The following is a 16,447-nucleotide window of genomic DNA, read 5'->3' as shown; positions in this document are numbered from 1 at the left end:
ACACATTATATCCATAGACGAGGATAGAAGCAAATGGGATTTATAAAGGAAAAAGCAGTTGTTTCTTCTTAATTTGCATCAGCCCCTTGCCTGTGCTAAACGTAAAGTTAGCAAAGCTTTGATGCAAGGTGCACATTTCAGTAGCAGAATCACTTGTAATAATTTATTTATACTTCATAATAGTAATGATTCATCGAATTAGAGATATTTAATCTTATACGGTTGCTTAGAACATGTTTTGAGTCTGAGAAGGTACTTGAACAAGCCAAGTTCATCAATTAAGTGGTATGGGCTCTTTCGGAGAGTGATTCAGCACCTTCTGCCAGACCTACAAAGACCTCTAGTTTGGTCGGGTTTTGATGCCAGTGAGGTGTCCACAGGCTGTGGAGTATCCTTGGAGGGTAACAAGTGACTGGGTTCTGGCTTCTTTGTTGATAAGGTGCATAGTGCTACTGAAGATCAAATATGATGCCCAGTGACTTAGCTTAAACTCCTATCAAAGGTTTAAATTAATCTATTTTACTTTGCATTTGAACTAGACCAAGTGAATACGTATACTCTTCATTATTGAGAGGGGGAAATATGTTCTTAGGATGTGGTAAATTAGTCTCTGAGTATTTTGGTGCAACACTCCAAGCCTGCAATTACCACTGCTTAAGTCATTGACAGGTAGTAGAGAAATTGAGGGGGGAGAAAAAAAAACAAACTGGGGGGAAAGAACTATAAAGCTGACTATTTCAGTAGTAATATCTTTTCTTCATCTATCCAGGTACCAACAGAATAAGCCACGCCGTTCAAGGGGCACACGAGGGTGGAATATTTGCTCTGTGTATGCTGCGAGATGGCACACTTGTATCAGGAGGTGGAAAAGACCGAAAGCTGATATCATGGAATGGAAATTACCAAAAACTTCACAAAACCGAGGTGGTATCATCTAACTTGAAGTTACTCAGCTACTCAAAATTAAATTTTAGCTGTATTCTGTGGGAAAGCAAATTAATGGTAAAATTTAATGTCATTTGAGCCATCAGGTCATTCTTGTGACACCCTATTCACTGACATAATATTTCCTTTTTAAGATTGATGGTAATTGGAAAACAAATTTTGTATTCGTACTTTTTCATGCTATTCCTTCCTTTCTTTGCAATTAATAATGTGACCTCATTTTCCACTTCAGAGTATTACAATATTAAAATGTTTTGTTCGTTCCTTTTTTCCAAAATGATGTGAGGGGTTTTTTTGGTTTTTAGTACTTACATTTTGTCATTAATTTCTTGCTTAGTCTTATTTTTTTAATTAAAAAAAATAAATTCTAAAAATGAATTCAGTTGCTATGTAGGAGCTTAAAAGATTAAAGCACGATTTGTTGGGACAGAACTACGTGATTGTTTACATACTGAATGCAAGAGAACAATCGACATAAAACTCTTGTGGAAGGGTTTCAGCTCTGCTATATATTATTAAATGTTGCAAACATATATGCAACTGGAATGGCATGTCTGGTAATTCAGTTTTTAACACATCACAAGGCACATGGTGTTTGTGCTGTTTCTAACCATGGTGTCCATGTTTTTCTCTTATTTGTTCATACAGTGTTATTGATTCCTTGTTATTTTAATTTTTTTATCTATCTCTGAGTAGAAATGCTCCGTCTGATATCACAACTGCAATTAAAATATGATCAAGTTAGCACAGCATGAAGAAACCTTTTCTGTTTGTTGAAATAATTGGTTTATCTGTACAAATAGAGTGTTCCATAGTTAAGAATGGATTTTCTTGTAACTTTATAAAGACAATTACTGAACTGATGCAAACTGTTATAAACTTTTGACAGTCAGACACGTATATTCATCCATTTCCTTTCCTCTCTGTGCAACCTTTATTAAAATGCACTTGCTAGGCCATATGTCTTGAAAAATAGCAACGCCTGACAAATTGTCTCACTTACCTGTTTGTCTGTTGTGACCACAGATTCCGGAGCAGTTTGGTCCAATCAGAACAGTAGCAGAGGGAAAAGGGGATGTTGTATTAATAGGAACCACTAGAAACTTCGTCCTACAGGGCACGCTATCAGGAGACTTTTTCCCAATTACCCAGGTAAGCTGTTGCCTTACAAGAACGTTTCTATGTGTCTAATTTAAACAACGATGGTATTGCTTAAAGTCAAGTTTCATAAATATGAATCTAATTGATTTATTATCACAGTACTTTTGGCAATAAATTACATTATAAGTATCCATCTAAGCTAACATATTTTTTTAATGCTCTAATGTATTGTTTGGTCATTTTAATCCTGTTTAAACTTGTTTAGTTTTGATGGTACTGTTCTTCTTGTCAAGAAACATTTCTGCTTGTGTAGGGTCACACTGATGAGCTTTGGGGACTTGCAGTCCATTCCTCTAAACCTCAGTTCTTCACTTGTGGACATGACAAACACATTACCCTCTGGGATGCCACCACTCATCGTCCTATCTGGAACAAGATTATAGAGGTATAAATTTATTAAACACAACTCTACTCCTCTTATAGAACTTCTCAAGTAATGTGAGTTTTTGATAAGCTTATTGATTTAAAATATCTTAAAGTTTTAATTTGAGAAAAAAAAATGAGAGAATCATAAAATTTGTCTTGCTGAAAATGGATGTAAAACTCTTAAAATCAATAATTTAAAACCTTAGGTTAAATGGCTCTATATGCTGTATCATATAGAAGTGTACAGTGCTGTTGACGTTTATACTTTTTATGAAGAGAACCACAAATATAAAGCTAGGAAAGAGTTATAATTTAAAAGTAGTTTGTGGTAGTAGCTTTGTGGTACACATGCGATCTTGATTACTACATGCATCACTAAGTACTGATTTTTTTAGTATGCATTTTTTGACACCTGATCATTTTTCTAAATATGTACCCGTAAAAAGACATTGGCGTATCTCCTAGAGACAGCAGAGACACTTTTATCTCTCTGTTTTGAGATGCTGCTATCACATTTTTTTCAAACAGTTTTTCTCTTAACATTTTTTTTTTAATAGATGTGAAGGTGTGCCTTTTTGGAGATACAGGTACTGATCACAATAAACAAGTTACTTCTCAGTCTTTCTTATCTGCCCTCTGTAGAGTGGAAAAGTTCAAAAATTACTTAAAAAAAACCCAAAAAACACCACACAAAACATACACAACAATACCTGGTGTAGATTTATATCCAATAGACAGGTTTACCAGTCAAGTTGTAGCCAGTAACTTATGACCCTCATGTTACTAGCAAAAGTCCTTTCTGTGTGATATAGTAAATAATCCTTCATTAATTTACATGAAGGTCATATGTTCTAAGATCTGTATTTTTGTTGACATAGGAAGCTGGTGAGACCAGATCAACAGTTACTGCCCCAGAGATGGAGCTGCATTGTCACAGTTCAGTGACTAGGTACAAAGACAGATTGGCCTATAGTATAAGAACTCCGAAGAAAGGAAAATAAAAGTACTTATTTTAATGTGAAAAAATGGAGAACCGTAACACTAAGAGTTTGGCCTGAGTGGCACACAGATAATTTCATTTTCCTACCTCCTGATCATTTTGGGGGCTTAAGATACATCAATATGATTTAGATTTAAAAATAAGCTACCTCCCCTTCAGTCTTAAGGCCCAGCTACAGTATTCCTAAGGGGAATGGTCAAATCTTGATATGCACAAAAATCTTAATGTGCTTGAAATCTCTTGAACTGTTACCAAAATGCCAAATGCAAGATAAAATAAATAGCAGCACATTTAGGCTTCAAGCTTTAGTGATAAAACATATTTTTAAAGATCACTGAGCAGTTATAAACCAAATTTTCCAGGATCTGTCTTGATAGACTCTCTAAAAAACAACAACAACAACAAAACAACAAAAGATAAACCTATGCCTATTTTTAGTTTTGGAATACAGCAGTAGCAGTGGATTGTGTTGTACTGTACGGAATATGAGCACATTCAATTGCAGCAATTCCTTCACATGGAATTCAGAGTGACTCAAACAGCAATAGAACTGGAAACTTTTACATAGACCTTTCGGGGCTTTATCATAGATTTTTGATGAGACTTAATTTGGTTATTTAGAAATGGTGTGTGACTGGTTTTGGGCAAGTCTTATTTATAAATATCCTGAAGTGGAAAGTAAAATCATTGGTACCATTTTGTATGTTTTCCTAGTAAATTTCTTTTTTGTTGGGAAAAAACCATAATGTAATTTAGTTGCAGGTACTAATGGGATCCTTTGATCACTGTAAAGCTCTATGTTTTTGTATACTTGCATATTCTTCTGAAAAAGCTGAATCAGAAGTCAGTACTTCTGATATATTTCTCATTACAGGAACAATATTCTAAGGAGGGCCTATAGTCATTAAGAGAAATGCAATATTTGACACTTTGCTATCTTACAGTCTAAAAAAAAAGCATTTAGAAGTTTGGGTTGATAGACATAATTAGTGGAGATAAGTACAGTACAAGGAACAGGAACAAATTTATTAATCAGGTAAGCTTCTATCTCAGAAAGAAAGTTACTTACGTCATCATCAACTCAAAAAAGGACATTGATTCCACTGTTCGATTCCTTGTCTCCTCTGAAAAACAGAATTGGAGTTTAGCTGATTATGACTTACAGCGAACTTCAATTAAAATTTAGCTGTAGTTTCAGAAATATAAGACAGTCTTTAGGAAACTGTTGTTATTGGAATGTTTAAGAAACTGCTCTATTTATCCTCATTCTTGTGAAAATGTTGATGGCAACTGCAGAAGCACCAGTAAACTAGACTTAGTTTTATTTTCTTTCCCCTCCAAGTACACACCACTTCATTAAGACAAGATTTCTGTTATCAATCTTCACAATAATCTCCTTATTAACCACATGAAATGTCTGAGACTGTTTCATAAATCAGTAAGTGATTATCTAGAGTAAATAAATCATTTCACAGTAACCTATTTTTGTCACAGACATCTGTGTAAATGTAGGGGTTTTGTAGTTATGAGTACAAGTTGCTGCTCAGATTAAATTCACTGGTCGAACTTCTGGATTATTCAAGAGAATATTTTAGCATTTACGATGCAATTATGCTTACGAAAAATAAGTAAATTTTCCTTTGTTGATTACTGTTGTGGTTTAGAACATGAATATTGAAATCCTGGATCTCAACAATTCTCTGAATTTTTCTTAGTTAATAACCTATTAGAAATTAGTCACTTGTTTAAAGCTAATGAAAATATCCCTTACACATAGCCTCTAAGGCTAGTAGTTACAAATGGCTAAAAATGTGAACAGGTGTACTAAAATGGCTACAATGTGATACCATTTTAAAATACAGAAAATCAAGGACATAAGCGTTTCTGTGATATATGTTACTGGACTTTTTTTTTTGCTTACATTTAAAAATTATTTTTGGTAGGTATCAGAAAAAATAAGCTACTTATTTTGCAACTTCCTGGTATAACCTGAAGAGTTCTGGAGCTCATTCTTTGTAATTGAACAAGTATTAGAATGAAAGTGCTTACCATGTTTTTAGGTATATGTTTAAATTACAAGAACAACACTTTATTTCTTACTTGTTTCCATAATAATATACTCCACAAAGTAAAATGTTTTGAAATTGCATATCAAAATAAGAAACCCAGTTTATGCTCTTACTCTCCCACTAAGCTGTACCTGGGCAGGTGCTGAAAAAGGCATTGGTGCACATGGAAGTGAAGCTTCCATGCAAATCGATAGATATCTTTGTGGAATAGTGTACTTGCTTGTCCTTTAGACAGTAGGTAAACTGCAGCTTTGATACTTATTTCTTAGGTCAGCTCTAATTTAAGAAATTATTTTTATCTCTTGCTTGTTTGTGATTTGTTGAGAAGCTGCCTTTGTCAACATTATTGTAGTGAAATGACTTGCCAAGTTGTTTTTTGATACCGAAGAATACAGTGGTCTTGTGTAGAGGGGAAAAAAGTCTTTTGGGTAACATTACAATCAGTTAAAAATACTTCTTTTTCCCCTCAAGATTGTATTTAAAACAAACAAACAAAAAGCACAAACACACAAAGCCAAACCAAACCAATGACGACAACAACAAACAGCACAAGAGGGATGCTGTTCCTGAGGCAGATATAATTGAACTGTGTTTTTGTTATAACTTGCACTGTTAAAAACATGTGTGCTTCCTTGTGTAACATTTTAGGATCCAGCACAGTCCTCAGGTTTCCATCCTTCAGCATCTGTTGTTGCAGTGGGGACGCTGACCGGCAGGTAAGACGTGCAGAGCAACACATTGGAAACAAACAAATTCTATGTGATTTTTTCAGCTCACGTCCAAGTTCATGTTCTTGTTCTGTAGATGTGTGCGTGACATATGTTCATTCCCTATTGATTTATGTTGAATTTCAGAGTGAAATTTATTTGAGTTGCCTAGAAGCCCTAGTCTTGGACCAGTAGCCCATGTTTGCAGAGTGTCGCATGAACACAGAAGAAGGGGTGGTTTCTGCCCTGAGAACAGCAATCTGAGATCAGTGTTGGAGAGGGCTGGAAGTCTCAGTTAGTGAGACCATGTCTGAGAGGTTCTGTCACCATACCAGTGTCCTAAATGTTAAATCTTTGTGGCCATTGTGGCAAAGGAGAGGTTAAAGGAAGAGTGTGAGACGATGAGTTAACTTTGCAGATGCAGACAGACATCTACTCACCAGGGCAGTGTAGAGGAAATCATATGGAAAAAGGTTGCTCCTTCAAAAATTTAGCAAGTGGTTTATTATCTGTAATGCAGTAATGTTTAGAGGATCTAACAAAATTCTGGCAAATGTTCCACTGTGCTAGACATTGTGTAGAAATGCATATTAAGAGACTTGTTCTGCCTGAGGAGTGTAAAGCATAAGCAAGACAGACAAAGCTGGGGTAAAAGGTAATATTTCCATCATACGGTGCAGGTGGAGCCCTTGGTCACACAGTGGGTTGGGGCAGAGCCGCGTTTCATTGGGTTGTGGGTCAGAGCAGGGAGCCTGTGCCATCGCTTCATCTTCTCCTTTAACGTCACTTGAGGGCAGACTTTACCATTAGTACTGAAAACAGTTCCACTTAACTGAGAACTTACAGAATACGTCTATGTTATAAGCCAAAATTATTTAGGATTGTGTATCAATCCTAAACAAAGGGTTTACTTTCCTTACTAAATTTAATTTATTTTTCCTAAATAAAGTAAATCAAAAGGAGAAGCTTTGAGAGGAATTTTTACTTTGTCTTTAATAATCTGATGCAAGTATTGAAATGAAAATTTTATCTTTGTCCCTTCTACGTGTTTCTACAAATTAAATTTTGGTTAATTGATAAAATAATTAATAAATAAAGCTAATCCTCAAATCAAGAGAGAATGGTCCTGATTCTCGCTTGTGTTTTCTTTTGCTCCACGATTTGATGCAGGCATCAATTTAAACATCAGCATAGCATAGAAGAGTTTAAAAGGAGAAAGGTCCCTATATGCAGTGCTTACTTTATTCTAATGAATGACAAATAGTAAAACATGATAAAATCCGAATGCTGGTATGAGAGTCAATGTCTGGTTAAAAAACATGAGAAAGAAACTATCCTGTTAAAGTAAAAAAATAAAGCAAACCAAGAAGCAGTTGCTGTTTTGCTTTTGCTGGTGTAAAACTTATGCTATTTTGACAGAAGAAAAGTTGGTCAAGATTACAGTAGATTTAATTTCCTTGTGGAATGATTTATTGGCCTCTTTCTGTATTTAAAACAGGTGGTTTGTGTTTGACACAGAAACAAAAGACTTGGTCACTGTACACACAGATGGAAACGAACAGCTGTCTGTAATGCGCTACTCACCAGGTTTGAGAGCACTGATTTACTGTTTAAAAGAAAAATTGATTTTTTAAATTAAATTTGGGGTTGGTTTCTTTTAAAATAATTGCCCACTTGCCATGCTGAAGTTGAAAATAAATATGCCATGAACCACTGGCAGCACTGAATGGGTGGTGTCTTAAGCTCTAGTTTTCTTTTCCTTCCCTCCCCCACATGCTCAGAATGGTTTCACTGGGAAGGGAAAAACAAATACGACTTAGCTGTGCAGGTTGTTGCGGTCAGGTTAGCCCTAAATGGACTGTAGCCACTTCCAGAAATGTCATGTGTTTTTAACAGTAATATTTGCTGTATAAACTTTTTGTTTTGTAATCTTGAAACAGTAATCAACATGCAACTGAAAAATTAAAAATAGAATTTTGGTTTTCATTTTTTGATATTCAGGCCTTCAAGAGCATTTCCTTCTGTCTGTGATGCACTAGCTTTTCAAAATTAGCCTAAGTTCTTTCTTACAGGAATAATTAGTCTTCACTTCTGTGTTTATAGATGGAAACTTCTTGGCAATAGGTTCCCATGACAACTGTATTTATATATATAGTGTAAGTGAAAATGGAAGAAAATACACTAGAATTGGCAAATGTTCGGTAAGCAACCTTTTTTTTCTCTATATTCAATATTAACCACCTAATACAGTGCTACAAAACATACTTAATACTGTCACACTGAGAAATACTGTTAGTGCAGTTAATACAATATTTCTCTCTTTGTAGGGTCATTCCAGCTTCATTACTCATCTGGACTGGTCTGTTAATTCACAGTATCTTGTGTCCAATTCAGGAGACTATGAAATCTTGTACTGTGAGTAAGAATTATATTTAGTCTTTTTATGCAAAGTTCAGGCATTCTAATACAGATTTAAAATTTAAATGAGACCGTGTAACTGCCAAGCTAGACCATATGTTTTAATTCATCTGGTGCAATCAGAAATCTATACAACTTGAGAATTAAAAACATTATCATGTTTTGTATTTTTTTTCTATTGTAGGGATTCCCTCTGCTTGTAAACAAGTCGTGAGTGTTGAAACAACCAGAGATATAGAATGGGACACTTACACCTGTACTTTAGGATTCCATGTTTTTGGTAAGTATCTTTCCCCTTACAAGTTCTTGTCATTCTTGTTATTAAAAAATACTTGGATTCCCAGCTTATGAAACATGACTATTCATATTTCAGGGAAAAATACAGAACTTCTGTTACACCATTTTTATTACAATCTGTCCTCTTATTTCAATCCAGAAAGACTCTAATTTGTTATTCTTGCTAGCTTCAAGTGTAAATATTAAATTGCAACATAAGTGGGAGACAAGGAAGAAATCACACAGTACCCTTTCTGTCACTTTAGAGCTGCTTCTCATCTCTTAAAGTACCAGTTCTATGGAATTATCATTTCTTTAGACAGCTACTGGGCCAAATCCCCTTACCAGAACCAGTGTCATTTGTACTAGTTACTGTACAAACAGAAAGGGGGTGACAGTATCGGTCACTAAGTACTTACAATTTATTTTGATACAATATATAACAATTAAATGCGGTGAAAGGGCTACAAGAAGAAATAATTAAAAGGTAACAAAATCAGGATGGTTTGTTGGCCTGGGACTTCTGCCAGTTTTGAAGGAGCTGCTTTCCCCAGCATGCTCTGAAGCTTTGTGCTCATTCCACAATGTCTGCAGAGCTAGACAGATCATTACAAAAGCTGAGTATGAGAAGCTTCAGATTCTTGACTCCTCAAGACAAAATAGGAAGCCATGGTAGAAGTTCAGAGAAGAATCTGATTTAGTATAAGCAGTAAGGAAGCAAGATTTTTCACCCATATTTCATGTAGAATAACGGCAGTGATGTGTTTGAAGGCAGCCAGAAAGGACATGCTTTTAGAGCCTAAAGGTGGGATGGCAGTAGCAATATGCTGGGAAGACAGATTTGTAGTTTGTAAAATTGTCAGGCAGTGCTTGGGTATCACTACAACACGCAGATCTAGTAGGAGGAGGAAGCCCTAGAAGCCTGGCTGTGTGTTTATGTGATGTGTTTCTCCTATGAGGGATGATGGCCCCTACAGAACTATTAGTGTATTCCTGCAGTTTGAGTGTACCTGACGCAGTTACAAAGCCACAAAGTCTCTGCATTTAGCATCAAAGGTTCAGATATTCTGAAATTATGAATACTTTGAGTCAGTATTCCTTACTTCATAATTTGGATTCATGCAAAATATATCGCTGTTAGAACATGAGGCTACTTTTGGTCATTGGAGAGGGGTATCACACCTCAGAGGGGTTTTTGCCCCCTTGCAACAGATCAGCTTTTGGAGCAAGTCTGTGGAAACTAATGATCTGCTGAGCCAATGGGGAATGTGTGGAAACATCCTCCATGCTGAACTGGTGTATTGTAAGCTAAATCAAGAAAGATGAGGGATAAATAGAAGTAGTTGCAAGTTTTAATAATTATCACAATTATTATTTTAGTAATGTAATGAAGATTGTGAGGATGTTCATCAAATGAACGGAATTTTAAAGTAAAAAGATACAACCTATTCAGAAAGGATTTGAAATGCCAAATTGGTAGAACATTTTTATGTATGGAACATGGTGCCATATATACTGAGGATTCATAGCTGTGCAGTTAGATTTAGACTGGGAAGTTAACAGAGGTAATTCGTAATAATATAGGTGAAAAAAATAATATTAATGGTGGCAGGGTTAAACTGTTGCCCATCCTTCCAGAAAGATCAAATTAATGGAATATTTTTAATAGCTAGCAGAATCAGTCAAATCACAGGAACTGCTGAGGATGTGAGAGTTTAACTATTCCGGTGTCTTTTGAGAAAGGAATTGCAGTTCACTGGCTAACCAGCAAGTTCTCAGAAGTCTTCTGATACAGAAATAGCTCAGCACCCAGAGGTGAGCTTCTTCCAGATTTGATTCTGGGGAAATGGAAGAACCTTGCTGAGAACGTGAGTGTATCTTGTGTTAGGAATCAGGGAGGTGTGATCCTTAGTATAGAAAGGAAAAAGAGCAACAAAATGAAAATAATGGACCTCAGGAAAAGAAAACGTAAAAATCCAAAGGCCTGTTAGGGAAGATCTGAAGTTGAACAAAAGGCGAGATGCAATAATTCCTTCAGTGATATGAAGGGCAGAAAATCTGCCAGCCAAGAGGAAAGATAGGAATGGCAGCAAGACACAGATTTGGTTACACTGTTGTTCCTACAAGGTAGAGGAACACAGAAAGTAGAAGCTGTTGGACGATCAAGAAGATACATAAACAAACCTAAGCATAAATGCATGCTTGCAACATAAACAGAAATAACAGAAGGGCCAACGACAATATTGTTCTGCTATGTGGAGAGGAGAGATGACACTGCTAAGGCTGAAGTAACACTTCTTTTAAAATTTTTTTAATGTGTCTTTTTTAGAAGACCTACATCAATCTGATGGCTAATCCGGTTAGTTCCACTAATGAAAAGGCCTCTGCCTTCAGCAGAGGAAGGAGTACATTAGAAAATAGTTAGATACTTTGAAAATATGTAACTTCTAAGTGTGATGAACTTTGTTGTATCTGTGAAAACAACTGGTTAGCATAATGTCATGACCATTAGTACTTATTTTCAGGACAGAGAATAGGCAAAGTGCTGGAAAAAATGGAGAAGAATTAATGCAATATCTGTGGAATTGTGTATTTGCCCTCAGAGCCCATATGGAGAGGATAAAGCGCAAAGTCAGTGGCTAAACTAATAAATTGAAGAAGCTCATAAATTATAAATTTGAAACCAGTCTGGTAATGTTGGAAGTCACTCTACTATTCAGTACTTTGGGGCCTCAGAGCAGCCAGTATGAACAATCTTTAAATGCTTGCCAGGATTGCTCTACTGGACATGGAAGAAGCATTCACATCATCAAGGATGTGAGGCATCTTGTATATTGATTTTTCAGTAGCTACTGGCTGACTGAAATGAGGAATATTTTCTCACTCTAGTAGAACCACATAAAAATCACAAGTAGTATGTATAGCGCTTGCAGAGCAACACAGCCAGTGCAGGGGGGAAAATGTACATTGGTTTGTTGAACACCTGTCTTCAGGCATGAGAAAGGATTACTCAGCCTGGAAATGTTTAGAGATTATTCAACTGCAAATCAACAGCATGTAAAGAAGTGTGTCCAGTGGGGGACATTTTAGTGATACAAACACATGGAGGTGTGAAGGACTAAAGACCATGAAATGCTTGATTGTCTGTATGCTCTTGCAAGAGCCATGTGCTGCTGGATACACAACCAAGGCACCAGTGCCTATCACATGCCCAGCTTTGGAAAAAGTAGTATTTGTGGTGAAGGATGGGAAGAGAAGTAATGTAAGGTGCTGTGCAAAGCCTGACAACGCTGCAAGTGAAGCAGAGCCAACACTGGTTGAGTTCAAAACTGGCTAGAAGGCTGTACACTGAATATGATGTTTGTTTGAATATATTTATTAATAACATGGATGATAGAACACTGTGTATAATTTGTAGGTGACGCGAAGCTACAAGATTAGCAAGTTGTATTGAGAAACAGAGGAATGGTATGAAAAAAGAGGCAATTAAATAGAGATGAATAGGAGGTTCCACACTTGAACAGCAGAACCCAGTTGTATAAATCCAGAATGGAGGAGAGCAGGCAAGAGAGTACATTTGCACAGAAAGGTCAGATGACTCTTGCATGCAAACTGAATGTGAGTCAACAGCATTATGTGGTTTTAGAAAAGGCAGATGCATCAGTGGGATGTATAATGAAAAGGATGCCTTGCAAAATGTGAAGTAATCATCCATTTATCAGTATCTGCTTCAGTCACAGCTGGAATAGCTGCTTCTGGCTTTTGCATGTTGGACCAACAGATAATGTGCTGACCAGCAAGAAAAATTATCCGTCTAAATATTGTTCTATGAGAAGAGATGTAATGAATGAATTTCAGAGAACAGGAGGAGAAAAAAAGCATGGCTTTGATTTTCAAATAAGAAAAAGGAAATGAGCAATCATATCGTACAGCAAGACTAAGTGCAAGGTCCTGCACATGGATTGGGGCAATCCTGAGCACAAATACATGCTGGGTGGAGAATAGATCAAGAGTAGCCCTGGGGAGTATGACTTGGGAGTGTTGGTTGATGAGAAGCTCCATGTGACCCAGCAATATGCACTTGCAGCCCAGAAAGTCAACTGTGTCCTGGGCTGCATCAAAAGCAGCATGACCAGCAGGTTAAAGGAGGTGATTCTGCCCCTCTGCTCTGCTCTCATGAGACCCCACCTGGAGTGCTGTGTCCAGCTCTGGGGCTTGTGACATAAGACGTACATGGACCTGTTGGAGTGGGTCCAGAGAAGGACCATGAACATGGTCAGGGGGCTGGAACATCTCTCCTGTGAACACAGGCTAAGAGAGTTGGGGTTTTTCATCCTGGAGAAGTCTCTGGGGACACCTTATAGCAGCTTTCCAGTACCTAAAGGGGGGTTACAGGAAGGCTGGGGAGGGACTTTTTACAAGGGCATGTAGTGATAGTAAAAGGGGTGAAGACTGAAAACTGAAAGAGGTAGATTGTGATTAGATATAAAGAAGAAATTCTTCCCCATGAGGGTGGTGAGGCACTGGAACAGGCTGCCCAGAGAAGCTGTGGGTGTCCCATCTCTGGAAGTGTTCAAGGCCAGGCTGGATGGGGCTTTGAGCAACCTGGTCTAGTGGAAGGTGTCTCTGCCAAGGGCAGGGCATAGCAGGGCTGGAACTTAATGATCTTTAAGGTGCTTCCAACCCAAACGATTCTATTCTATAACTGATTATGTCAGTGGTCTCTCAAGGTTCAGTACTGTTTATATTGAGTAGAGATTAAATAAAATCCGAATTATGAAAATCATAAAAAACGCCCAGCACTGCATACCAAAAAAAAAAATCAGTAACTGGTTGGATTTTATTACAATTACAGTTTATTACAGGCAAATGTTCAGAGGGTTTAAAGATGTGGTACATCGATTTGGTTGTTGTTTTGATTAGCCTACAGTTTAATTTTAGAACACAAGTTTGCGCAAGAACAGCAAGGAGTAGACTATGTGAGGAAGGAGAATTACTTACAGTAAAACAAAAGCATTTTTAAAATGTATAATAGGTTCAGATTCTTTTCTAGGGATCTATTAATTACTGAATAACACTTTAAAATGTATTTATTGTGTCATAGGTTTTACACTTTAGTAACATGAAGAAATATGTTGAGTCATACATAGGTAGTCTTTTAGACTACAGTCATATGACAAAAGTATGTTAGCTCATACAGGGATAAGCAGAAGGGAAAACAAAAGCAGAAACTGCTGTTTTTCTACATAACCACATAAAAATTCTTTTAGGCTCAAACACATTACTGTAATTCAGCAGAAATCTTCAGAGTAAAAAGCACTTTGCTGACTAGAAGAAATAAAATATTTGTTTATGTGCCTCATTTCCTATTAGGATCTGGTCTTTTGCTTGTACGGAAGTATTCATACTGACTCAGCTGCAGTTATTTTTATGGTTTTATCTTTTTTTTAAAAAAAAAACAAGTAATCCTTTGTTAATATTTTAACAAAACCTTAAGCTGTCGCTTTTATTTCCTTTATAAAAAACTGTAATTAGTCCCTCTGTGTTTCAGGTGTATGGCCTGAAGGTTCAGATGGGACAGATATCAATGCTGTCTGTCGATCACATGGGAGAAAACTGCTATCAACAGGGGATGATTTTGGCAAAGTACATCTCTTCTCATATCCATGTTCGCAATTTAGGGTAAGGCATTTCCTAAAAATTTACTCTCTTAACTTGCACAAATGCATTAAATGTTGTTTTCGTATTTAAAAAAAAAAAAAAAGAAAAAGAAAAGAATGGTAGTATATGCCTAAAGGATTTACTTAAGGTTGATTGAGTGTACAATTAAATTTAAGATTTAATTTAATATTAAAATAATTTGAGAATAATGTGATGTCTTTGTTTCATTGTTGTATGAATTGTTATGTTATACCAATATGTTTTTATGACAGCTTATGTTCTTATTAATGTGGTGTTTTCTAGGCTCCAAGCCATGTGTACGGTGGACATAGTAGTCACGTAACTAATGTAGATTTTCTCTGTGAAGACACCCATCTCATCTCCACAGGCGGAAAAGATACAAGTATTATGCAGTGGCGAGTCATATAGAGGAAACATCAGTGTGAACATGCACAGTTGAGTCGACCATGCACAGAACTTATGTATAAACTGTATATTTAAAATTTAACAGTATGTTTGCAGTTTAGCCTGGTCACTGTGATTTTTGTTTAAAAAATTCTTACAAACCTCAGGAAAATTAAGCCCTGTGCTGGTTACCTTACTCAGTCTAGTGATTTTTTTTTTTCATTGTGTCACACCTTAAGAATGATGGTTTTCTCTTCTGTCGTACAATATACAATGCAGTACAAGTTTAATATAAGAAACGTGGCTTGACAGTTTGCAATACAGTGGTATCAGCAGAATGTGACTATCTTAAATGTTTCCTATAAACACTGCTGAAATGGTCACAAAAATGCCTTTCAAAGACTGTATATATGTGCTTATTTGTTTCACTATCTACACTTTGTACTGTATATCTACTTATTCAGAAAAATCTATGACAACATCGAGGTACCGATTTGTTTCTGATGGAGGGTGATGAATAGATACAAAAAGTTAAACCGAGATGTAAGATGCAAAAATTTGTGTTCTAAACCTGAAAATATGAATGCTGGTAAATTTGCATTCTCTTGGGAATCGCACACCTTGGGTATCACCCGGGAGGAGTTGTGTTCCCTTTCAAGTGAAGCAGCAGGTTATGCCCCAGTTTGACCTGAATATCTCAGCAGGGTTTACAGATGTCTATGTGGTTCAGGTTTTCCATATGAGTTTAAATTAAAAATCTTTTTACTTGTATATGAACAATTTCTTTTTGAAAACAGAACAAAAAAGCTTGGCCACATCCCCATTATTGGTTGATATATTTAACTAATATGTATATTAATCAGCATGATGCTATATTGTACATGTATAAGATTTTAGCAGTTCATAACAAATGGTAAGGCAATCTAGCTTTACTTTTTTATGCTTATGGATATTGTATATTTGTATTTTAAGACCAAGTAGACCAAGTCTAAAGATATCTTTTTAAGTGTACCATGAACCTGCAGAGGGTAAAGGAAGTCTCAGAAGCCTACATGAGACATTAATGTGTAACTTCTGGCCCCTGTGTTTTGTGCATGGATGGATATTTATAGTATCAAATAAGATTGTGTTTTGCAATGAAGTAATAGTGGAGGTGGCATAAAATGGTTAAGAAGGCCTTATCAATGTTGATTGTGACACAGATTGAAATGTATTGTTTACTCTGAGGAATGTATCCGAAGAATTTTAAAAGAGGAGTTCTAAACGGACTTGAAAAAGGTAATATTAAAATTTTGCTTGTAATGGACAGTAAAAGTTAATTCTCTGAACTCTAAAGCACTGGTTGTTTAGAGTGATTTAAATGCAATGGAATCAATAAATTTTGAAACTTTTTTATTACATCTCCAACCTCCTACACTGAAAGTGCAGGACACCAATAA

At 36.2% G+C, this 16,447-nt stretch overlaps 1 protein-coding gene across 4 annotated transcripts in view; it reads left to right on the top strand.

Moving 5' to 3' along the window:
- The window catches only part of EML1 (EMAP like 1), a gene marked incomplete at both ends in the record, with an annotated part of 81,319 nt that extends 66,287 nt beyond the window's left edge, over positions 1–15,032 (top strand). For 3 of the 4 annotated variants that reach the window (XM_080344905.1, XM_080344904.1, XM_080344903.1), the window contains 10 exons: positions 770–924; positions 1,972–2,097; positions 2,360–2,491; positions 6,190–6,257; positions 7,747–7,835; positions 8,352–8,449; positions 8,576–8,663; positions 8,851–8,946; positions 14,494–14,624; positions 14,907–15,032. In XM_080344905.1, coding sequence (XP_080201031.1) covers positions 770–924; positions 1,972–2,097; positions 2,360–2,491; positions 6,190–6,257; positions 7,747–7,835; positions 8,352–8,449; positions 8,576–8,663; positions 8,851–8,946; positions 14,494–14,624; positions 14,907–15,032 — 1,109 coding nt within the window. The remainder of the gene's footprint in view (positions 1–769; positions 925–1,971; positions 2,098–2,359; positions 2,492–6,189; positions 6,258–7,746; positions 7,836–8,351; positions 8,450–8,575; positions 8,664–8,850; positions 8,947–14,493; positions 14,625–14,906) is intronic. The other variant, XM_080344906.1, reaches the window with a different exon arrangement.
- Between the last annotated feature and the right edge of the window lie 1,415 nt (positions 15,033–16,447).

The sequence above is a fragment of the Nesoenas mayeri genome, assembly GCF_963082525.1.
Source record: "Nesoenas mayeri genome assembly, chromosome: 5".
NCBI classification, from domain to species: domain Eukaryota; kingdom Metazoa; phylum Chordata; class Aves; order Columbiformes; family Columbidae; genus Nesoenas; species Nesoenas mayeri.
Note: the sequence above shows the minus strand (reverse complement) of the source record. Positions and strands in the feature narration are given on the sequence as shown.